The 26,085-nt window shown below is 40.4% G+C and overlaps 1 protein-coding gene across 2 annotated transcripts; it reads right to left on the bottom strand.

Moving 5' to 3' along the window:
• Positions 1–1,703: 1,703 nt before the first annotated feature.
• Positions 1,704–24,119, bottom strand: rabgef1 (RAB guanine nucleotide exchange factor (GEF) 1). 2 transcript variants are annotated; one of them, XM_071547109.1, is made up of 11 exons: positions 24,042–24,119; positions 22,181–22,372; positions 21,227–21,444; positions 18,698–18,778; positions 13,404–13,424; positions 10,971–11,137; positions 10,634–10,715; positions 10,039–10,171; positions 9,241–9,332; positions 8,112–8,368; positions 1,704–4,364 (listed from the first exon to the last, which is right to left on the bottom strand). In XM_071547109.1, exons 2-11 carry the CDS (start codon positions 22,357–22,359, stop codon positions 3,954–3,956), a joined length of 1,641 nt encoding a protein of 546 aa, XP_071403210.1. In that variant the 5' UTR covers positions 22,360–22,372; positions 24,042–24,119; the 3' UTR covers positions 1,704–3,953. The 2 variants fall into 2 exon arrangements, with proteins under 2 accessions (XP_071403210.1, XP_071403211.1); XM_071547110.1 differs by lacking the exons at positions 13,404–13,424; positions 18,698–18,778.
• Positions 24,120–26,085: the final 1,966 nt, after the last annotated feature.

The raw sequence follows: 26,085 nt of genomic DNA, 5'->3' as shown, positions 1-26,085 counted from the left end.
CTGGTGTAGTACTGCAAGTGCCTCGCTTAAACCAGAACTTTTATTTTGAAACTGTCAAGGTGGAAACCGCATTAAAAATGCATCACTAGGGGACCATAAGGGACCTTTACAATACAACTAAAAGCCAAAGGATCGACAAACTAAGTGAAAATATAAATATAGTAAAATTGGCAGAGATCACTGAGGGATTCAAGCTGAAAACACCGGAAGTAAAGCTAATGCTTGAATGAAGCCTGAAACACAATTGCCTAAAAAAAGGATGCCAACAGCAGTTGTATGTGATTATGTACGGGACACACACCCTTTGATGCAGTTTCCAATCTTTTTTTTTCCTGTGTTGGGAAATAATACATATTTGAGAAGCTAAATATTACATTTCCTATTAAAGAGTGTCTGTGTCTAATCTTGCCAGTTTGGCCTAATGGGACTCCAGGTGTAACATCAAAAATAACCATAATCCATAACCATTTATCTGGATGCAGAGCTGTAGTCTGCAGTACCATGAAATAGCACTGTGGAAGGCACTGACTGGGACCGTGAGTTGATCTGCAGGACAAACTGACCCAAATACTAAATCAAGAATGGCGGGAGAAGCAGAGTTGCCATTTTTACCGTCCCTAGTGAAGCTGAACAGATTCAGGCTGGCTGCACTGAGATGAACTGTCAGCCTATTTTCACAAGATCTTGAGATCTGAGTTGTGATGTAGCGGTTAGGTGGAGTTTGAGCTCGTTTTAAAACCCTCCCAGTGGCCGACCTACCCGCTCGGATTCAGTGGCAAAAACCAGCCAACAATTAAGCATTAACTAACCCTTAACTTAGTGACCCTTATTGTAAAGTGAAAATGTATTATCTTAATTAAAATGTCAATGCAAATTTAAAAATGAAAATGCAATCCCACAAAACATTTTAAAATGCAATCATCCTAATGAAAAATAGGTGGAAATTGCTTTTATTGCAGTTGCTTTTTATCATGTCAATTAGCTTTCAGTAACATTTTCAAATTAGCGTCAGAAACATATGATAGAGTATGAAAATTCAAATGCAATAGAATTAGTTAGTTCATTAGTATTATTGTTATTATTTCTTTTTTTTTTTTTTTTTAAAGATTTTTGCATTTTTTTCCTTTGACACTTCAAAGTAGGGATGTGTGATTTGTTTTGACAACCGATAACCGAGTGCAACCCATACATGACTGATGAGTTACATCAGTCTTTACAAACATGATGAAGGTAATTAGAAACCTTTTACAGACTCAGACTACATGTTAAACCCATGTTCAGCCGTCTTTGAACACTAGCATCCTGCCCCGGATTAATGAACTTAATTTAGAAAAATGGGTTACAACCTTTATGAAATTTACGTGGCTAGTCTTTGAATTAATCAAATTTCTTGCAAAATTGATTATTTTTACACAAATAATGCTTGCATACATTGAAAATTAAAACACTTATAGGGGATTGCACTTTTCCTTTTTTTGCATTAACATTTAAATTAGATGAACTATATGCTTCCTTACTGAGCTCTGTGTGCATATGAATGGAGCATCTATGTTGATATCTTTGATCATATGGAACATACATTCATTGAGTATAAAAAACAGTCAAACCCCTCTTCTTGTGTCAGTGTGTGTGGCAGTAGCAGGACATTTAGAGCAGGCATGCTGGGTAGCACAGTAAGGTGACAAGGTTTTCATTAACATGGATCTAACAGGTTTTAATGCATACTGTCAGTGTTCATCACAATATTCAATAAATACTCTATGACAGTTACATTATAACAGTGGTGTATTATGCCGTTCCATTTCAAAATTTGACAAATATACACATTTTTGTATTTGTCCATATATTAGATTCTAGGTATATTTACAAATTCTTAAGAGTGACTCAAACTACATGTCAGTCAAAAAAACCCAAAAAAACAAAAAACATATCTTCAAGCCAATGAATCAAAACAAACAAAGCGGGATGACAGTGTTTCATCAGAGGTTGTCATATACTGCAGCTACAGAATGGGGCAAAAAATTGTTAGAAGTTGAGTACCTGCTACAATTAATCATACAGAAACAGTCCCTTTTAAAGATTAGTATCATACAGTATCATACAACAACATACACTGACAACATACATCGATGTTTAAAAGACACGTTTGAAAATAAACGTTAGTGCATGGAAGATTCAAGGACCAGCTGTCAGGATGCTTTCACCTAACTTACTGTGTGGGGTGTGACTCAGCACGCAAGGTTATGCAACATAATGATGCATCAAAGTGGGGAAACATCCAGAAAGCCTTGACAATTAAAACACAGTAAAATGATAAAAACAACATTTGTCTTTTGAACCAAAAAGTGTTCCAGTGGGCAGAATGTAAATAAAATGTGCAAAAGACTGTCAGCGATATGGTATATAAAACTTCCCTTATCAAGTGAGTGCTTGAACAGATAGTGTATGTTTGATGAAATTCATTTATACTGACATCACATCTGCATGTCACTGTATCTGCGTTCTGGCATAGTTCTACACATGGATCCTGTAGCTTAAGCATATGGACATGAATCGACTGAAAATACATCTTTGACCAAAATGTGATACTCGACTAAGACTAGACTAAGTTGTGATCTCCATCATTATGTCAGTGATCCTCCGTCATGCTGAGAAAAGGATAAGGGGACTCATATTAGCGTAAATATACCCTAACATTGCCTGGTCCTTAAAGTAGCCTTGTATTGACCTAGCTAAGATGTATGCTGACCTAATTTAACGTCTAGCTCTGAAAAAACCCTTTGGTTTTTTTGGGGGTTTTTTGTCTCCGGTGAGACAAACTGAAAGAAAACATACAGAAGTGGACAGAATTCTGCACCGATCCCTCACAATCACAGAAATCAACATTTCCAAGTCCATTCTATAATGTTTTTGTGAATGAACACGATTTAAAGGTCCCATATTCTACACTTTCCAGTGTTTTATTTTATGTCTCAGAGCTGTGTGTGGTGTCCTGAACCAAAAACACACTCAATCCATTTTGACACGTTCATTTTACAGCATCTCTCTGAGCCTTGCCAAGAACAGGCTGTTTCTGTCGCCGTGTCTTTAAGGCTCATTAATATTAACGACCCCTCTGTTCCGATTGGTTAACCGTTTCAAGAGTGAAACGTGAGACGCCGAAGCCCGGCGGCTACAGGTAGGGAAAACTCTCCGGTAATAAACAATGACAACCGCTCAACCGCTTTGAAAAAAACACTTTGTTAGTCTATTATTTCTTACAAAAATGATAATGAGCGAACCTTTGTGACGCCACAAAGTTACGGAAGTCCAAACGGCTCGTTTAGAGGCTCGCTTTTCTAATATGTATTGTGTGGATTTAGTTGGTGACTGTGTGTTTTGATACTTTCACCATGTTTAGATAGACCATCCAACTCCTTTATAATCACAGCGGTGAGGGAAATCCTGTTTTACATTATATGGGACCTTTAAGACAAGAATGAACTGAGGAACATGGGTAATATAATGCGTGTAGAGGTTAGCATGAAGTACAGCCAAATGTAGGGCCTGCCTTTGATAGTTCTATTGGTTAAGAATGATAGTACTTTGCATACAAAGGCATTGTGTTCTTGTTCAAGGTCTTGTTCTCTTCCCAAGACTTGATGACTTGACTCCATCGACTGGTGACCATCCAGATCAGTAACAGACACATGAATAGCTCAGGACAAAATATAACAAACAAAATACAACAAACTGACCAGAGTGTTACTGTATGGTATGTAAGATGGGGAATCAGCAATCTGCAATGCAAGCAAAACAACCAACTGTGATATATTACACCAATAGCAGATGATCACACAGTGTGGGCTGGTGTGGAAGCATTCGGCAAGTTAAGCAAGCAAGCCTGTTCACACTGCAGATTCAAACGTGTCCTTTTGTTCGTAAAATTCTAAGTCCTCCCTTTATGGACTCCACTAGCCAGCGAACACCTGGGGTGTGAGGGGTGGTGGAAGGCGGTCATTCTCCACGTTGTCGGCATCAATGGCAGAAGCCACGGGAGGCCGAATCTCCAGGGGGTATTTCTCCAGGATGTCCTTCACCTCCCGCTGCACGTTCTCCTGCCAAGAGAGGAGGTCGCTCTGCAGGGTCTGAGCAGCCTCCATCAGCTTGTCCTGCCGGCTGCTGAGGCCCGACAGCAGCTCCAGGTTGTGATGGAGCTGAGCCAGGACGGGGTTGGTGGCGGGCGCCGGGTCGGTCTGGGGCCAGTCGCCCTCCGCGTCGTGCTGCCGGGGCGAGGCTTGGCCCAGCATGTAGCGCTCGAACTCCTCCGGGGAAAGGTTGAGAGACTGGGCGTCCAGCTTCTCGATGAAGGCCACGGCACAACACTACAGCAACACACAGGAGACAGACCGACTGAGAAACTCTGGAGCTGAGATCTGACAGCAAGCCTTCAACATCAACTTCAATCACACAGGCCCTCATTTACGAAACGAACATACAGTCATTTCCACGCAAAGCTCAGCATTTATCAATTTGGACGTGAGCGGAGGCTACGTCAAGTCTCAACTTGTGTAGCAAGTTTTGGAGTCGGCGTGGACTTGCGGTGCAGCAGAGTAAATCTGGCTGAGTCAGAGAACTGTTAGGATTAGATCATATAGTATTCTGACTGGCATCTAAGCATATGCAGCCACATATTCATCACTTAAAAATATGTAGCCTATGGCAAAATATGATATTTTGTAAAGGCCTACATCGACTATGTGTCATATAGCCCATCCCTAACAAAAATAGGTATTTTCAAATTGTTTGCAATTAACGTGGTTAACAGTTTTCTGGTGTAAGATTAATTTCTCTTTCATTTTGAGATCCTACTATCCTAGAGCCTACTTGTTTGAGGTCTGACCATTTTTTCTTCACCTAAATGTAAAGAATTGCGATAAAAGCTATTATATTAGGCTACTATTTTATATATATAGGCTATACATATCACGGATGTATAAATTAAATTTATACATCAATTCTTTTGATGCCACTTTTCAGGCTGCCAAATAGAACTAATTGGTTCAATTGGACTTTAGACGTTAGAGTTTCTATTTCGAGGTCGGAGAAGTTTCTCTTCTTGGACATATTACGCCTCTCCATGTCGTAAACTCTGGGGGCGAGGCCTCTAAACCGAGAATATTTAGGGGCGTGATATTTAAATGATTGTTTTCAGCCTCCACATTTATCAACGCCCGATCATTCTTACGCTGTGATTGGCGAGATACGAACGTTTCATGAATCACACGTGAACCCTGTCGTAAGATGATCTCTGCGCTTGGATCTGCGCTGGTTTCTACGTTAGATTGATAAATGAGGGCCACAGTGTCCAGAGTCCCGACTGCCTTCACTTTCCCAACCAACACTCATATGTTTGACTTCCTGTAATCGTGAGGGCCTTGTATTGACTACATATATTCCCCAACCTTAATAGGAATACACCAAGTTTTTGATACATTGTTAGGGTGACCACATTTTCAAGCCCCCAAACAGGGACCCTTAAGTGTCCCGCACGTTCATGCACGTGCACATGTATGCGCTTATGCACGCACCATAGGTGTTTTCATCAGGATGGGGGACAATTATTTCAGCGCTTAGCAAACCTAGTGACTGCACCTTTCAACACCATGGACAGAGCCTCAGCAAACCAAAAATGATGTTTTGTCTCCAAAAATCCACCAAAACATAGTTTATGTGGTGCATTGTTTATGTTTTTGATTGGGTTAGGTAATAATGAGCGGGACAGAACATGATGAACGTCTATGTAAGCGCTGAAAACAAGTATAATACTATTATTATTATTTTAATTGTGGTGAAAACCGGGACAATTTGGTAGTGAATGTTGAAAACCGGGACATTTTAGTGTTTACAGATATTTGTCAGGACTCGGGACACCCATCTTGAAACTGGGACAATCCCGGACAAACCGGGATGTCTGGATACATTGTCCCCTTGGTCAACTTGAGAAGCACCCAGCTGCAGCCTGAAGAACGGGGTGGGGCTACAGATCGGGGCGGGGCTCAAAAGTGCAAAAAACGACATTAAAGAACACCTTTTTTATTGCAAATGCAAAGAAATTTAACAATATATTAATAAATAAATAATAAATAAAACCTAAATCGACTACAATAATTTAACAGTAAATAACAGTTACAATACTAATAAATAACAGCAAAAGAAATACCAAGTGCAAACTTCTAGACTTCTACTCTTCTACAAATTCTTCTACTTAACTTCTTACTTACTTCTCTGGCAAAATATGACTCCTCTCATGACATCATCAACATTTTCTATTTATTGTGGCATTCTAGTTATTAAAACTGTATTTTATGAACTAAACTGATTTGTCCTTAATTACTTTTCATGTACTTTTCACGTTACATATTAACAAATAACTGACAGTTTGTATGAACCGGAAGTTATCGGTAGTGAAAACATTTTCTTCTTTTATCTGATTGGCTAAGCGGCCAAAATGTGACATCGACGAGCGGTGCTGCTGTTTGGCTTTCCACCAAAAGTAGGAAGGGGAGTCGCACGGGAGAGGAAAGCAGCTGCGCGTCATACCAGAGGAATACAATGGATTTCAAGTGGTGTGCTCCAAACAATAATATTTAAGTGAAGGGTAACGATAAGTGAAGGCGTTTCGGAGCACCGGAGGGTGGATATTTCAATCAGCTGCTTAGGCATGGCACCAAAATGAGGCACCGAAATCTGCATTGCAATTCTATCAGGTAGATACTAGGGTTGGGCGATATGTTAAAATTTTCCAACCGGCCACCGCCAGCCCATCAACCAGCGATTGCCGATATATTCGTGCAGGTGTGTATGCAGCGCGCACAGGGGGGCAGGGGAGTCCCCCACTCCCCACACGCCATCTTCAGCGAACAATCATGGAAGAGCTCGTTGCCAAAAAGAATACTAAATCCCCTATTTGGGATTATTCTGGTTTTAAACCGGATGAAACTGGCAAGCCGAAGGACCTAAATGAAGTAATTTGCCGTCTTTGCAAACGAGTACAGACAGGCTGAACAGCTGTCCAACACTATTTGAAAAAGAGTCCGATGGCGTCAGATGAAGGAGCCACCCTCCGCTTGCGGCCTCCAAATAAACAAACAGGTGGGGATAACATATTATGCTATTAAATGATCAGGGTGCACAACTGCACATACAGCTTTTGGTCTAGTTCTCAAATATGATTTATGAATTGACATTGCTTTTCAGCACAAATCGATCGGACAGCAACCGCTAAAGACGGCTTAATTGTCATTTAGTCACTCACTGCCCTGTTTTGTTAAAGACTCGTCGGAAATCAGTGCAACAAGAACGTGCAAAATATGGCCCAACTCCAACTGCCAGTTCCTATTTGCACACCCTTTGAATTGCACTTTACAGTTAATTATTTACCATTAAATTAGCAAAATAAAATGACAAAAATCACCCCAAAAAATCAACCGCCGATGGACTCAGCCAATCACCGATAGCCGATATATTCGTCCTACCGCCCAACCCTAGTAGATACCGGTCACATAGGAACAGGTGCCATAGTGGTACCGGGTTTCGGTACCCAACCCTCGATCACAATGGGTCAAACTGAGTTGCATGTCCACAAATGTAATATGAATCAAATCAGATATAAGCCACATATGAATGTGGCTTATATCTGATTTGAAAAGATCGGATTCCACATGATTTTTTTGCTGTTAACACAAGAAACAAATGTCTGACTAATATTGGATATGCCAAAAAACTGGATTGGAGCTGCCTGTCTGAACATAGCCATAATGTATGCTGAAGTGTTAACAGGGAGCACCAGAGCCAATGACGTACTGGGGACACATGGATGATTTGGGTGTCTATGGTCTCATCACTTAAAGGGGAAATTGACCAACAGGACAACCTCCCAAAAATTCACTGTATTCCTTTGACCGTCACCACTCTAATCCTAATTCTAATCTTAATCCTAAACCCAAATTCTGATCTTAAACTAGCCCCTTGAAGAAGTAACGACTGGCCAAAATTGTCTCACTCTGAAGGTCTAAAGCTCAAATAGTTCTCACAAAGATAGAAGTGCAAGAACAGGCACAGTAACAGACCAGGTTGGTGAAGTAGTAGCCATCCTCTCCGGTCATCAGCCTGCTGGGGTTGCAGAAGCGGGTGATGTACTGGATGTTGGACTGAAGCCGTGGAGGGTTCGCCTTCAGCACAATGTAAATGAGCGCGGGGAGGAAGTCATCGGCCGAGGCTGGCTCATTCTTGGTGATCTTAATGGCGCTGAAGATGTGTTTGCTGCAGCGTGTGATGCATGCCAGCTTGTCCCGAGGAACCCTCTTAGAGTCCATCTCAATGACATCTGGGTTGGTCAGGGAGACATACAGGTCAGAGGCTGGACACATTCCCTTATCCCTTATTACTAAAATATATAATCAGACTGCTGCAAAAAATGTGCATTTGTCACAAAATGATAAAGTTGAGTCCACACGAAATAGGCCAGAAATTGTTCAGATTGGTGTACAAGCACAAAAATTGGTATTACAAGGTACTACGTTCTTTGCTTTATGCCATTACCAGTAAATGGCTCTTCTTGAAAATCTGCTTAACTGACCATGAAAGGATTGAAAATATATTGAAAATATGTCTACTACACTACTACTGTTTACCAGTAGTAGTGTAGTAGACATATTCGACCATTGTCGACCATTCTTCGAAAAAAAACCCCTCCCCCGCACGGATGGTTGGAACTAGGCCCAATCTTGTACTAGCCATATTTATGTTATGGCTAGTAATGACATAAAGAAAAATGGCCATTATGGCCAATTGTATATTGGTGCTTTTACCTAAATATGAACAATTTATGTGCATTTCATGTGGACAATAAGGTATTTCTTCTTTATTAGATATGGTCAGTTGAGAGAAGCAGGCAGGGTGGGAGACGGAGGGGAGCTGACATGCAACAGAGTTCAGCAGCCACATTCACCACATTACATGTACATGGTCTGTCTTAGGCCACTGAGCCACCTGGAAGCCCAGGCACCAATGCTGCCATTTTTAATGCACTTTCAATGGGACTGAGAAAAGCATTCTACATGTAGGGAATGATGTCAGCTGAGTTGTCAGTTAAACAAAATCAGGAAATGCCAAGATACAAGGTTTTTTGCTGCACTTTGACAATGTCCAGCTTTCTAAGACGTTGATTAAAAAATCAGTTAAACCACATGATCTGACCTGTTATTGCTTTGACCACATTGTCGGAGACCTCAGGGATTTCCTCATCCATAGACACACACAGCATCTGGATAGTCACCCAGTGTAAGGCCCTGGAACACAGAGAATCAGGGTTATATTCATATACAGTAAGCCTACAGTTTGTCTGGGTGTACTGTACATAAAAACACACTTTCTTCAACATTTCAGTGTAACAAAACTTATTGAAAAGTCAAAATGTCACTTTTTTGACCAATGCACAAAAGTTCCATACAGTCTAATCTAAATATTATAGTTGTATTTAGTGGTAGAGCAACAGAATGTGCAGTCTTCTTAATAAATCCAGAGAGGCAACAGAAATAGATTTTCACAAAAAAAAAAATAGTTTATGAAATTTTCAAATTCATTAAATACTGCTGCAGCACTGATACATAATACCACCTACACAGCCACTGCAGAATAATTGGCACAATCAATGATGAGGCATTATGATGTTGCAAATTGATCCCAATTCTCCAGTGGGACAATTAATTAATTGTCCTAATACTGGTATTAGATATGGGGCAGACGCGAGCATAAATAGGGAGAATTATTGGGAGAACATGTGACAAAAAGAAATCAAAGCAAAGAGACTTGAGCAGTTTTACAAATACAAGTACATTTGCTTTCTCTAATAGTGGGAAATGCTGTGTTTGCAGGGCTAGATTAATGTGTGTCCTTATGTGTCTCCATTTCCAATCCAAAGCAGATTCAGTAGAAAACAGCTTGGATGTGTGCAGGCTGAATATCACTGCATGCTTTGTATCTCAGCGGCTCTACCTTATCCTATGCTGTGTGGCCAGGTCCTTCTTCTCATCATCTGTGGTTTCTGGACAGAAAACACTCTTGTACAGACGAGTCATGATGTACTTCTCCACCTGGTCCATCACCTGCTCCACACACTCTGAGGAGCCTGGTGAAGAGGACAGTTGGCTTCACTTCACATATGGAAAAGATTTCTCAGACCATGTTAGTTAGGGCTGTATCAGTGGATCTGCAGATTTCAGAAAGCCAAATTTAAGACTTTTTCAAGATTTTCAGTGCTACCTGGAAGTGAATTTCAGGCCAATTTAAAAATCAAAATAAAGGCACAAAGCTGGCAAAATCTGGTTTCTGAATAATTAAAAAAATTCAATGTTTACAGAATTTTATTCTTGTCAGGGAGGAAAAGCATCTGAAAAAAACTAGACCATTATGGAACACTAAAACTCTCCACTGAAACCCAGACTAATGAAATTCTTTAAGGGTTAGCTCATGGTTTCGGCGTCTGGAGTTTGTCACAAATCAAAAATTTGTCACACATCTTTTAAAATACTGGAATCTCAACACAATAGGTACTAGCTCAAGTTTAAATAAGAACCTTCTCTGAACCAACCTTTAAAGTGGCTCATCAGGCGGTCAGACATGTTCTGGTAGAAATCCTGAACGCACTCTGACAACTCGTCAGCAGTGAGATCCTGTAAAGACAAAATGTCACAAGACCATGACTGGTATTTTGCTCAATTAAAGGCAATGGCAAAGGCCCTAGTGAGTATGCAAATGTTCACTTTTCAAAGGCTTCAATCATTGTACATATCACATTCTCAAGATAAATATGGCAAGGAGCATTTGACATCTGAGCTATGGGAAAAACTTCTGAGAAGCTTAATAAAGTGAGAGGAAATTCGGCCACTAGATGCCAGAGTATTTCTTGATTTCTGTGAAGGGCACACCTTCTTGCAAGACATGCTCTCGATGAAGGCCCGACACTGCTTATGGATCTCCCGGCCGGGCTTCTGGAGGTTCTTCAGGAAGTCCACAAAGTCCCTGGACACTCTGTCCGTCTCCATGCTGGACTGGCGGCTAATGGATGGGCTGGGTGTCTTACCGTCTTGGGTTTCTGGTGAGGGAGAAACACATTTGGCGAGAACATTACTTTTGGCTGCGTCTCTCTTCATGACTGGATTGTCTGACTGGCTTTATACCTCTAACATGAACACAGCAAAGCAATAAGCAAGACCTTACTAATGGCTACCTCACATCAACCATCTTAGATGCCTGGAAAATAACATCATTAATCCATCAAAGAGGACAGATATGCTCTTTGTGGACTGAGATTCTGCAGTCACTGTTTTTTTCATGGCACCTCAGTTAGACATGACATGAAGAAATACCCAGCTCTATACCAAAATAATGATTTGCTTTAGCAGTTCAGCAGTCATGATTGGTGAATAAAGAGAGATAATTATTTTTTTTTTGAGTTGAGCACCTCCAGGTTCTACTCATTTCTGGGTACCAGTAGGGCTTATGAGCAACTGATTTCCGCATTCTGTAAAAACAGATTAATTCGCTTCCGGTTCAATTCCACTTTACCGAAAGCTCATTTTTGTACCAGCTATGTGTGAATATGGCGTTGTTTTATTCATAGTGTCTTTGGGAGCTTCCTAAAACTGTTGTTGAGTGAGTCTCACCCCAGCAAGTTTCTGATTAATAATTGCTATATATGGCTACATAATCACGTTGTCGTTTTATTTTCACCAGTATCGGAGAGACAGGCTGACTGGCGAAATCGGTGTCAGTCATCATGATCCCTGATTAGCCTACTCCTATCGTGAGAGGCTTGATAAATATCATATTATATTTATCTGGTTAATATCAGATCCCTGAACTGGAATTGGAACTGGAAGTGCATGTGAACAGACTAGTGATCCCTACTCTCAAGCTGTATGGCTTCCCGTTTTTCTTGGAGGTCAACTTTGATATACATTGGAAATGCTCATCTTTGGCAGCTCCCGAAGACACTGTGAATAAAATAACGGCATATCCACACGTAGCTGGTACAACAATGTCTTCGTCAACGAGTTTTCGGTAAAGTGGAACTGAACCGGAAACAAGTAAATCTGTTTAACAGAATGCCGAAATCAGTTGCGCATAACCCCTATTAGACAGGGAAACTAAAATGCCCCTTCAAGATCAGCCTACCATTAAAAAATATATTGACTTCTAGTAAGCCAAGCAAATGCTTCGTTAAGGACAACTTTGGTCAACTAATTTCATGCCTCACGAATTCAGAATCTGGCTTTCAGCTGACTACAGAACATTTTCAATCATACCAGGCCTGTGATAGACCTGTGATGTTATCACAAACAATACGTAAAGCATTAATAAGGCTATTCTAGTGGTTAGAACAACCAGCACATTTCATAGATGTACAGATGTAGTGGGGGTTTTCCCACTTTTTAAGCTGACTGTCTTTATGATCTAAAGTCAAAGTATACATCACTAAAACTATCATCAAGCCTATGTAAGTTATGTGTATATGTATTTCTGGTCTATATTGTTGCTTGTTTGCCTTATGATCACTGACCAGAGCTCATCGTTTACCCTCCTTTTTATTTACCACTACATCACTGTGTACAGGTCAGAGACGGTTACAGGCATTGGTTCTTTTCTTTATGGACTACAAATGTAAGTTAGTGTTCTGGGGCCTCATTTATAAAACTGTGCGTGGATTCCACACTAAAAGGTTACGTGCGCACAAAAGAGGAAAATTACGTACATACAAAAATAATCGGATTTATAACGCACACCGAAATGACGTCTGGACCTAAAACACCTACAAACAGTGTAAATTGTAAAAAAATGTGTATTGTACTCATCGGCTTTGAAACTAAAGCAACAAAGACGCTATTTAGTTGTAGCCTATAGACGTTCTTCCGACATGGAATATTATTATTAATAGAGGGGTTTCTAAGTTGATGTGGAGTCAGCCTGGAAAATAACAGAGTGCAAAGGCCATTTTTTGCTTTATTTTACTACTTTGCCATCTCAGTCACCGTTTCCCCACTCCAATATGTGTGCACGCATGGGTCAAAGTTTCCATGGCGGTGCGCACATTTTCACACCAAGTTTGTTTTTATAAATCCGAAAATCCGTGTGAAAAGTGGCACACGCAATTTTCAGGCCGGTTTTGTGCACATGCAATGTTTCATAAATGAGGCCCCTCGGGACCCAGTGGAAGCTTACACCCTGTAACCTGTGTGCTCTAATGACAGAGCAAGTCTACCATGAAGAATAATGGAGCGACTCAAGGCTTTTAGGACATGTGATGTATTTGTGCTCCTATGTGTTCCATGTGTATTTCGGACAGTAAGACAGACACCCACCTCTCAGCCTGGCCACCAATGCTGCCAGTACCAGTACAACGACCATGACCCGGGTGGGGGGTGCAACAATTAACAGAATGGGTAAGCCACATCCAAACAAAATGTGAAACACACAAAACAGTTTTGTACATCTAAGACACACACTACAAATTCAGACAGGATTAGAGCTGAAACATCCCACCCCCTTTTTTCACTGGTCCTGGTTCCAGAAGTAAATATCCCATTCAGATATTCCTTAAAAGAGTTTTAAGGTTTAAACCAAACCAACCAGCTACTAGTTTTTCCTCCACCCGCCATCAAGCATTTACATTTTCTGTGAAGCCTCTGAGGGTAAGAAATTGTAAACAAATTAATGAAACAAAACAAACAAGAAGGAAAAGGGAAAAAAAGGCAGAAGGAAGAAGAAAGAAAAAGAAAAAAGAAAAGTTAAACATAGTTGCATGGCAGTGATGCGTCGGGGGTTCACTACATGAGGACAAGAGATGGGAATGACCTGGTTGCTATTGGTAAAAGTTTGGAGCATATGGAATTACAGTTATGCAGTTGTCCAGAGCAATTTTACTCCAACTCACAGGTGAAGGGTTTGATCAGTGATTCTCAACCTTTTTCATATCAAGGACCCCTAATGTGATCCACATTAGGGCCACGGACCCCCATTTGACCCAAATATTTTTATTGTTAGATATGATTTTGTCTAGAATTCTATGACTATCTCTATTGTAGGTAGAGAGATAACAGTGAAACTATGATCCAAATAGTCTACATTTCTTCTACATTCTCTAATTGTGTTAACTTCTTGTAAATGAAATAATGCTGAAGTTTAACAATTCATCAATTTGCTGTGGACCCCCTGGAACCCCCTCAAGGACCCCCCGGTGGTCCCCGGACCCCAAGTTGAGAACCACTGGGTAAGATGAATGCTGACACACCAAGTACTGACTAATTATCTGTTTTTCATGTAAGATATCTTCTAGGTGAGATTGAGAAGTGCAGGTGTTGCATATTTCCATTGATAAGCAGCAGTCTGTTATTGTTCGGGCAGAGATCCACAGCATTTGTACTTAGGCAAAGGATAGTGAAATAGTGCAGTGTGTGATGTTAATATGGGTGTTTGATTTCACACAAGAATATATAGTTGTATAGAGTATGTGGCTGGTTATAGTTGATTGAGAAGCATTTGGAGTTGTTCACAAGCGAAAGGGAAAATGCAAGGTATTACAGTTTTTGAGGATGACACAAGAAGACATTGAGAATGTCAAATGATATTCACCGCATATATTGCCATGTTAGGTTGATCAAGATCAATCATGTTGAAATTGCATCGGGACAAATAGCTTACTTTAGATCTTATTTGTTGAACTCATACCAAGATCTGCATATCGGCTGATCAGCGATTCTTTTAGGCTCACTTGCTATGAATGCACTCATGTCTGTATTACCGACTGGGGCTGCAGGGCCGACTGGGGCTGCAGGGCTCATGCCCCGGGGCCCCGGACCACCAGGGGCCCCAAAAGATTCTGAGTCCCGCGTCCGTGTTCAGTGCATTTTGCAACATTTCACTAATGTCGGTTGAACTGTGGCCACAGTGTAGAAGGATTATGGGGCCCAAGTCACAGCCTCTATTGACATTGAGGGCCCGAAACACAATTTCTATTGATATGGAGGCCCCAACCACAATTATTAAACTACCTATTGAGTGTATGTTTATGAGCAATGCATTTAGTGAATATCATCCAACTAAGACACAGAGTACTACTTATATACTGGTGGGGCAGGAGGGTCTATGTACAGACATAATCAAACCTTTTCTAAAAATTTCAACATTTAACAATTTTTTTGGTCCTTCATTCCAGCCACCTGTCACCTCGCCTCCTTAAAGCCACAACCTGCAATGCACTGATGCGCCGGTTTGATGTTGAGCTAATTCGAATTCTAGAAATTACAACACAGTTTCACACTACTGCTTAGTTTAACCCTAATGTAAGAGGAATTCCAGTAAGAAGCATATAGAGTTACAGTTATGCAAGTTTCCAGCATGTCAGTGAGCACAGCTGATCCTCTTTCACATAAGGGATGATTCTCATACTAATTCCTTGTCGAAAAATTCAAAAACACTTAAACAATATGAAAACATATAACTAGGGTTACTGGAAAAGTGGAGTTATTGTTCAACAGATGTCATCTGTGTGCCAAAGGGCCAAAACATTTCCAATCCATGCTATCCATGCTATCACTCACTGATGCTATTGTAATGCGGGTAAGTAAGAGGGTTAACATGGGTAAAGAAGGACCCGGAGAACTCACTCTTTTTAGCTTAATTCTTTATGCATCATCTCCCCTCTCCACTACAGATTGAAATAAAAGTGACTGAAACAATGAAATATAGAATTATAAAACCTCTAGGGCAATAATCAAACATTCAGTAACTAAAATGATAAAATAAACATTCCCTTCAATTCCATGAAATTAATATAAAATTCCTAACAAAATAAATCTCATATTGCACTATCATTGCACCTGGCTATCAGCACAAGTTCCTATCACGTCCGCATATAGAAAGCAAGTGATTCTGCTTGCCTGCCAAATATGCAAACAAAATAATCATTGCATGTAATGTTAGAATACACAACAAGTGAACAATTGCCACTTTTTGCGTGGTTGGGAAGAGGCAGGCGAAACAATGAACATTCCCTTATTAGCTAGATATTAATCCAGCACAGCAGCGCAAGATAGTTAACTAATTTAGCCCCCTGTCTGTTCCAAATCCACCTTCAGACTGATTCTACTGTGATTCTACTGTCACTCTGAGCCTGGGAAAGAAAATCCCTTCTGTTCAGAACTGTATTATGACTCAGTCAGTACTCACATCATTATCCATCATCCTTTTCGTAATGTATGGGGATCCCAAAGACAGCAAATTAATCAGCAGGGACAGTCTTGAGTAACAGGACAGGGTTGCCAGGTCTCACTAAAACCTCCAGTGCAAAAGTCACCGAAAAACCGCCCCATATACTCCAAAACCAAAAGGGCAGGGAACCGTGGACCTGGCAAATGGGGGAGGCCAAAAAGATGGTGATGGAGGAGTTGCGGAAAATGTCTACAGGAGAGAGACAGACACACAAGAGGAACATGGGGAACCACCTGTCAGACGGCCATGGAAGGACCAGTCTAGCAGCAGTCTGGACAGTGTGCTTGATGAAACTGCAGATGAGCATGCGTCTGCATCACTGAGCAGTGCTCCAGTGGCTGCTGCCTGTTTTGCTCAGTGTCACATTGTTGATGAAAACAGAAATAGAACATGCAGAGAGGCTTCACTTCATCAAAAAGAACTTGGCACTTACCTTTCCCAAAACAGCCTAGTCTCAACAAACAGCATTAACAAATAATGACACATACCAGGCACTTCAATGACATTTTTAGTCACTATTTGACATGTCTGTCTGAAGTTTCCATGTTATTTTAAGGGAACTATATTTACTGGAACTCAGTGACAGTTCCACTTGTAACACAGTGAATACATTTTCTATTTGAACTCTGTGACTGTTCCATGTTAGGTGACTGATGGCTTCCACAGGAACATAGTGGTTTCACAATCTGATAGCTCATGGTAAGTCTACCTTACATTGTTAGAACAATATAATAATGATAATAATGATAATAATAATAATAAAGTTTATTTGTATAGCATTAATCAAAAACAGAGTTACAAAGTGCTTCACATAAAACTGAAAAGGAAAATGGCAAAAGTAAAATGAGTAGACAGAATCAAACACATGGTAACACAAAGCTTGACATGAAATTAAATTAAAGTGCAATGAAAAACAAAACAATAGGGGAATAAAACACAATTAAGAAAACTAATACGAATAAAAGGCCTTTCGAAAGAAGAATGTTTTAAGAAGCGATTTAAAAGAAGATACTGATTTAGCAAGCCTGAGCTCCTCAGGCATTATAGCTCATATTCAAATTTCCCAAGGGAAAAATGAATGGGAAATTTACTTACTAATACCCAATGTTTCAACTCTATTCAACAGGCATAGATCACACAAGATCTCACAGCAAAACAGGCAGACCACCAGTCTGATGCACACAAATCTGTCAATCAGACAGTATTTGTGGGAACAAAACATACTGAACTCACCCATCTCAACTAGCATGGCACACTAAAGAAGGCACTGAGGGTTTCTTAAAGATAACACCGGTGTTATTTCGTTTTTTACCAACGCCATTAATGCAGATGACTTGATAAGACTTGACTGATAAGTCTAAACTCACCAATATCATAACCTACTACTGTGTGTTCTGCAGCAGGTTAGCCTCACCTCCCAGAACCCTAACCCATTACAAACAGCTTGCAGAGACATACTGCTGCAGTGACTGATGTAATTCATCATTTTAAATAACACATGTATTGTACATGACTTTAAAATGACTTTATGAGGCCACAATCATTGCAGTTGCAATCAAAAGTAGTTCCATTCTGCCAGAGTTTAACGTAAAGAGAACATTGCACGTATTTGCCTCTTCACTGCCACCAGAAGTAACAGTGTGCACTAATGGAAAAAGTGAATATACTCCCCATTAAGTGCAATAATTGGCTGTGTGACAAAGATATGTAAGAAAAACTGCAATACACATTAGGGCTGAACAATTCATCAAAATTTTATCGAAATCGCAATATGGCCTACTGCAATTTTCAAATCGCAGGAGGCGCAATATTTGTTAAAGGCAAAATGTGTGTCAAAATACCATTTTAAATGAGCTGCAGAGATGTCCTGGCCTATACATCATATTCTACAGACTTAAGAAAACATCTTTGTTTGGTACAGATCCCCGCAAAAATCACACCATAATCATTTTAATACGTTTTTCAATGAAAATGAGAATAATGATGTAAAAATTATCATTCCCTCTAATATCGCAAATCATATCACAATTGCAATATCAGTCATAATAATCGCAATTAGATATTTTTTCAAAATCGTTCAGCCCTAATACATATGCTGTTCAACATAATGTATTACTTTAGTCACGTTAGAAAAACTGCAATACACATGTTGTTCAACATGATGTATTATGTTAGTCAATGTCTATGCTGTTTTTAATGTATTTTTGAAAACAATGGGAGCATATGACTTCCGGGAGATAGGGCAAACCTGCAGTAGAGCAGACAATAGTAGCTTCTGACCTTCAGATCTTCATGGGCAGTAATGGAGATAGGAAAATAGTAAAATTACACCGGTGTTATCCTATAACTTAGTGAAACTACAGGGACTAGGATGCTAAGCCTTTACCTTCAGTAGGGGAGCCCATTTCCCATGAGGGGGTAAAGATGCCTCTCCAATCTCTAAGGCTCTTCTCTCTCTCAGAAGGGGCTGACAATAAGATGGGAGGAGGCCATGTATTGCAATGAGCAGCCATCGGGGGGAAAGGCAATGAGATGAAGGGAAGACAAAATGGTTGACAAAGATGATGCAGAAGTAGTAGTGAAACGTGCAAAGTTGGGATTGGTAAATAGGTAGACAGGAATGGCAACAATTAGCAAGCAGTGTTGGGGAAGCTAGATTTAAGTCTAGTTTTCCAAGCTACCAGTTACTTCACATTGGAAGATGTGGAACTACAGCAAGGCTTCCCTCAAGACAAATATAGTTTGGTTAACAAAAATTACTTGGAAAAAGTAGTTCAAACTGCTTTGTAACAAAAAAATAATATCTGCAAAAACGACTGCAAATTTACCACTGATGAGGATGTTAACACAAATTTTGCTTTTATTTGAAATAAAGAGAAAGAATGTTGACTGTGCTTCTAATTTCAACACTCCCGCCAGCAAAAAATAGTCAACAAACGCTAGGATGAAACAACGCAATTCCCTTCTTTTCTTTAATAGCCAAAAATACATGGCGTTTTCAATAACTACGCCAAAATGACAAAAATATAAATTACTAAAAACACTATACAAATTTGAATTTAGTTGAACTACCACCACTGCAAAATAATTCCATATAATAAAACTACTAGCCAACACTGTGCACAAGAGATGGATGACGAAACTGGCAACAAGTAGCCTAAGTGAGATTAGGCTGAATAAAATTAGATAAAATGAACAGGAGAAGGCTGTTTAGAAACCATCAAGAGAGGGTATGGCAGCAGAAAGGTTAACAAGGAAGACATGGAATAACTGGACATACAATGGACATAAAATACAATGAAGCACTGCAAAACAATGAAGACTAAGGTGATATGTGAAAAGTAATGATGTAAAAATGTAGCACAGAACAAAACCTGCTCAGTCAGCACAGATCCCCAAACAAGAATAACCTTTAGGCTGTGATCATGCTGGATGCTTTTTCCCGTGGCACAGCCAAGGGCATCACGCGGCAAATTCAGGTCAGTCAGTCAGTCAGTCAGTCAACGCTTAGTGAGATGTTGCTTCATGAGATGGCCTCTCGCCTATGGGCTAAATGCCACATTCAGGTCCCATACTCATACAGAGCCACACTCTTCGCCGTCAATATACAGACATCTACATCTTCTTCTGTCCTGCAAAACTTTGACTAGCCCCGAGTCTCTTGACAGAGAATCTAGGGGGTCACTGGGCCAGAATGCACCGCTGTTCCCGGAGTGAATTTGACGACGTAACACGCGTTCTGGCTAATTAGATCACTTGCAAGATACTGTCAAAAGCTGTGTTAAACACCAACCACAATGATGTAACGCTCCTTGTTCCCTTTGACCTCTTGCTCTTTCTGTTACTTGTGATGCTCACAGCTGAGACTTTGAGCAGGATATCAGATTACTGCCTTACTCAGCCTGCAGCAGATAAGAGAAATGACAAAGGAAGACTCAGCCAACAAAACTGACCTGTAAAGAATTTCTCTTTATTTGGCTCCCCAGTTAGCCTGATATTCACTACCTGTAGAGTTGTCACGGTGGTGCCATTTTGACACCGGTGTTGTTGACGCCACTAGAGGGCGGTCTAAGCGCTATCAAAGTCCGCGTCACTACAATAAAAGTGAAACTTAAAATTCCTGTCCAAACTGTATTAGCATTTGTAAACGGTAACACTTTTTAATCAGCGATTTATAACACTGCTCAACACTCAGGGAGTTAATGTGAGTGCAGTGCAGATTCTCGCATATTACCCTTCTTTAGGCTCCCATTGGATTGTACTGAACACATTGCTGTCACTAGGTAAAGACAAATAATTAATCCTATTCATCCTAATCTGTCATATTAGTGATCAGATTTAGTGATCAGATTTTTTAGTATGTCCATTTATCAATTTGTAGGCTAACTTGAACATGGAAGCTCTGAATATGTTCTTTTATTTTACAAAATACAAAATAACGGTATTCCCGGTGTGGGGCTAATGCCACCAGTGTGGACTCCAAGACCGTATGCCACCGGTAACACCGCCCACCAACCCTAGCCTGAAATTGCCTCCTCATTAGCTGTTTTCTGTGCGGGTGGGGGGTTGATTTCCCCCCAACCAATCACTAGTGGCTGACGTATCCGGGCCGCTCTGATGTTGTTTTCAGATTTCAAATTAAATAAATTTATTCTGCTGAAATGCCAATGAAAAACAATTAACACGAATGAGCTAGAACAAGCTGACAAGATCAAAAAAAGCCGAAACAAAATCTGAAAAAAGGGCAGGATGCAATTCAGGAGTCTGGAACCAGGCTACTGCCCAACCGTGCTCAACCTCTCTGGGGAACTCCATCAAGGCATGAAACTGGAAGCTAGGTGACAGGCCAGGCAGAGAGTGGCTCGTCTGAGTCAAAGTCAAGTGGACAAATTTGTATTTGCGATAAAGTTCCTACCTTTCTTGGGGGCTGTACGTGATGAGGGGCTGAAGAACTTCTTAACGGTGGTCACTTTGCGCGTCTTCTCATTGGTCTTCTTCTCCTCAAACTTTGAGAAGGGCCCTAAAGACGACTGGCCGGGCTGGGCCTGTGGTGGTGTGGACTGGGACTGGGACTGGGACTGGGACTGTGCTCCCTGGCTACTGGCATATGCTGCCTCCTCCTCTCGCTGCAACCTATGGAGGGACCATGGAAATTTTCCAGAACATATACAAATATTAAGTGGAAAATCACAATGATGGGTTTCAAGAAGAAGAAACAGGTGAACAAAACTTGCAGCACATGCTTGATAACAATTAGTCAATTGTTTGCATCTTGTCCAAATAATTTTGCCTGTCAGCCTGTCACTGAGATATACTTTGACAGGAAATAAAAGTGAACCAGCCTTTCTTTGCGCAGATGACTCAAGGCAGTATATCAGAGTGGCATACAGCAGCTGGTTGAGAAATCCCAAACACTGACAGCAGCACTGGCCTAATGCTTGTGGGAGCCTGAGATCTGTATTACAAAATCCTGAGAGCCTGAGCCTGTATTACAAAATGTGGGTGTTATTACATAATGAAGTGAAAATGTATTACATTTTGTCGTGTTATTACATAATGCAGTGTTACACACTGTTTAGGCAGCGCAGAGCCCCAGAGCCCTGCATAGTCTAGTCAGTCATGTTTATTTATATAGCCCTTTATCACAAAAAAAACCCACACACACACACAAACACGCCTACGCCTACTACAATTTAGAGTCCTCAGTCCTGACCTGCATACAAACTCCACACAGAAAGGACCCGGGCAGAGTTTCGAACCCAGGACCTTCAGGGTGTGAGGTGATAGTACTAATCCCCAATCCCAACACTAATCCCAAACTAGTGAGTATGTAGGATGGTGCTGGTGCTGAAGCAACAGCAGCTCTTACTTCTCAGCCAAGACCCAGTCGTCCTGGATCTGCTTCTGCCTGGCTCGCTGGTACTCCTCCCTCCAGCACTTGGAGCACAGGCCCTGCCACGCCGCGTTGCCATAGTAACCGCATCCCTTTTTGCACAGCAGCTCCGATTGGTCCACATGGATCCCACGCCGCTCTGTCCGCTGACTCATGATGCCAGACAGCCTGGCAGGGAAAAGTCATCATCTCAATTATTTGCATATTCATATGCACTTTCCATGCTATGTTAGACTACCTATGTTATGGACCAATCTGTACTGCACTGCTTCTTGCACATAGTTCATTCGTTTTCAGTATAATTGTATGTAACTTTCTGATTATGAGTGTTTTTGAGTTTTTTTTATATGTTTCTTGCACACTGTCACTTTTTCTGTATATGGTCTCTCCATCTGCTTCAGTTTCTCCTCATCCGCTGTCATCTTTTGGCAGTCATTACCTCATTAACGTTGTTATATTATGTATCTTGTACTAGTAAATTGTTACAAAGCAGCCAGTGTACATTGTTTGTGGTTAGTAAGCTATGCTGGTTAGGCTACCATTAGAATTTTGTCTTCGTTTATTGTTTGAGCAGTAAGGTACAAAACACCAACATTGCCGGCTGGATTGTGCCGTTGCTAGTGTCTATGCACCTGTTTCACAAAGCTGAATCTGTTACCATGACGACGTGACTACTTTTCCATAAACTATTCAAAAATCATTTCCCCACAGCGATCCATAAAGTTTCATCTAAGCTAATCTAAATGAATGTTTGGCTCTGGATGCATTATACAATAAGTACTGGAACTGTATTACATTTCAAGCGTGAAATATTAATCACAAGATTTTCTTGAAAAGAGGGAGGGGGTTAATTGGGAGGGGAATGCAAGCATGTCCTGGCATCCTATTGACACATGCAGTCACATCAGTGAAATATTTTCAGGGTGAAGTTGGTTGACTCTGCCAGCACCACTGAAAAGTGGGTCTTTACCAGATATGTTGACTAGATCAGTGGTTCTCAACGTGGGGTCTGGGGACCACTAGGGGTCCTTGAGGGGGTCCCCAGCAAATTGATGAATCATTAAACTTCATTTACAAGAAGTTGACATAATTAGAGAATGTAGAAGAATGACTGTTTTGATCATAGTTTCACTGTTATCTCTCTACCTACAATACAGATAGTCAGGGAATTCTGGAGAAAATCATATCTAGCAAGAAAAATATTCTCAGATTTGGGTCCAAGAGACAAAATCTCAATGGCGGACTGTCCAAATGGGGGTCCGTGGCTCTAATGTGGACCAAATTAGGGGTCCTTGATATGAAAAGGTTGAGAATCACTGGACTAGATTATCAGCAGGCCTGTAACTACCATCACCGAACAAACCCGCACTTAACATATCAACTCCGACATGTAATGGTACACTTGTGCCTGAGAAAAACACAGTCTAGTTCTGGGTCTGGGCCAAGTACCTGGGCTAATACCTGCTGTTTACCTAATGACAGACTGCCTACTTTTTTAGCCAGACTGCTAGAATGAGGTTTTGATTCGCAGTCACTCTTCGACCTCACGACCTGAAAATAAAATGCGGGTTAGCTTAGAGCAACGACAGGTGTCCAAAATTTGTATCCCCTAAAAATGTGTTTCTTTGATTTGGTGGTATCGTTTTGTCCTCTGTGTATGTTGCTGGCTCAGCACAGCGGTCGATACGACTACATAATTCAGCTAAGCTACAAATGCTAAGCTATTTTATATACTGTTAACATGCTAACATGCTAGCAAAATTATGCGCACGACTCTAGCGGTCATGTTTTAATTTATGAACATGCATTTCATTATCTAAGTTGGTTAAGTTGTCACCTCTTTTGGAGAATGTTTTCAAGGATAAGAGGCTGACATTAACCTCCAGTGTGCGGCTGCTGCTGCTTCTTCTTCTTCTTCGTCTTTAATGGCGAATCACCTCCTCACCGAGGTATTATCGCCACCAACTGGTCATTATGTGTCCTTGATTTAAGAGTTTAATGATGTGACCAGTTTGTTGCAAATATTAGTTTACCAACGGCTGAGGAACTGTAGGACTGATGTTCCATTCCTTAACACCCACTTCATTCATATATTCCCCACAAAAGACGTTCTTAATCTTCAGCTGCACAACCTGGATTCAATTTCTTCACAGGATGATGATAATGTCCTTAGACATTAGTCTAATAACTGACCATTAATTGCTTCCTCCTTAATTGCAAAGGCATTTCGCCTACCTCTAGGCCAGTGATTCTTAACCTTTTTCAAATCATGGACCCCTAATTTAGCCCACATTAGAGCCAAGGACCCCCATTTGATGAGATTTTGTCTCTCAAACCCAAATCTGATAATATATAATAACTTTATTGTTAGATATGATTTTGTCCAGAATTCCATGACTGTCTGTATTGTAGGTAGAGAGATAACAGTGACACTATGACCAAAATAGTCATTCTTCTACATTCTCTAATTGTGTTAACTTCTTGTAAATGAAATAATGAAGTTTAACAATTCAGCAATTTTCTGGGGACCCCCTGGAACCCTGTCAAGGACCCCTGGTGGTCCCTGGACCCCACATTGAGAACCACTGCTCTAGGCTACCTATAATGCTGCTAATGATGTAGTTTTAAAAGCAACACATATCATCAGTGCTTGAGCCTGAAAACTATCTAAAGCTGCCGACCCATACCATAATCCAATACTGATCTAATAAGAGTAATGTTTTTTTTAGGGCAATTCTATCTGTTCCCCATCCAGTACTGGGTAAACATCTCATCACTTTTTTTTTTTTTTTTTTTTTTTTTTTTTACAGTTTGTTTCTACTATTTCAATATGACATTTCCATGTTAAAGGAATAGTTCACCCAAAAATGAAAATTCTGTCATCATCTCCTCACCCTCATGCCAGTTGAAACACAGGTGAAGTTTGTCCATATAACACACAGGGAGGTTGGCAGCACAACTCCATAGCAGCCTTCTCCAAAACAACTGAAGTCAGTGGGGACCAGTTCTTCAGAGTTCCAAAAAGACCTACAGTAAATTTACACCATCATTTAGTGCAAATCTTAACTACAGCTGATTGATTTGCAACAAATAATGGTGTATAGGTCTTTTTATTCACAGTGTGATTGTTTGGCTGTTTTTGAATTACCACAAAGACACAGCTTTGTACAGACTAAGGCAAACTGTATTTTTTTACTTTGTTACAAAATCCATAAAATATACATGACTTACTATTCACACAATATAGCATAGCATTACAACAAATAATGCAACATGTTAATGCAAGAGTTGCCTTGCAGACTGAATTGTGAGCATTGGTAAAGCTGCAAATTATTTGACCTTTACTGAGCCATCAGCAGTGTGCAGCTACAGCCAGCGAAGACATTTGCAAATGACATTCAACAGCCAGTAAAGGAAGAGAATTCAGAGAGTTCCAGAACAATAATCATTATATCCAAGGTTTTTACACAATATACCTGCAAAACAGTTGAAGGGCAGCCTACTATCTACAGTTTGTTTAGAGAGAAAGGAAAACAGGACACCCAACAGTAGGAAGGTAACCTATAGCTCAGAACTCTAACTCACCAGTTGTTAATTGAGAAATTCAAATTTAGTAAACCCAGTCAAAAACATTCACATGCTGGAGCCCACAACTGTCAAATTAGACATTTGTAATTGATTTTACTGGACATCACCATCACAAAAGGTAGGACCAACACTCTACTGTCTGTTCAGCTATCATAAATGTGCTGCTGTTTTATCCAAATATTTTACAATACAGTTAGACATCAACAAAAATTACTACAGCTTTTCAGGATGGTAGGTTTTATATGAGATGTGAATCAATTTCACATTGTTATTTGTGCCCAGTCCCTCAAATA

This window comes from Centroberyx affinis, unplaced genomic scaffold (genome assembly GCF_046629955.1).
Source record: "Centroberyx affinis isolate AG114_WGS23_722 - 3 ecotype Tasmania unplaced genomic scaffold, CSIRO-AGI_Caff_v1 ptg005676l_1, whole genome shotgun sequence".
Lineage (NCBI taxonomy): Eukaryota > Metazoa > Chordata > Actinopteri > Beryciformes > Berycidae > Centroberyx > Centroberyx affinis.
Note: the sequence above shows the minus strand (reverse complement) of the source record. Positions and strands in the feature narration are given on the sequence as shown.

Excerpts from the sequence above, each read along its gene's own strand:
- rabgef1 (XM_071547109.1), bottom strand. The coding sequence starts at position 22,359 with ATGAGTCAGCGGACAGAGCGGCGTGGGATCCATGTGGACCAATCGGAG. Across the intron at positions 9,333-10,038 it reads GCCACACAGCATAGGATAAG|GGCCTTACACTGGGTGACTA; the intron begins GTAGAGCCGCTG and ends TCTGTGTTCCAG. Across the intron at positions 4,365-8,111 it reads GCTACTACTTCACCAACCTG|TGTTGTGCCGTGGCCTTCAT; the intron begins GTCTGTTACTGT and ends GTGTTGCTGTAG.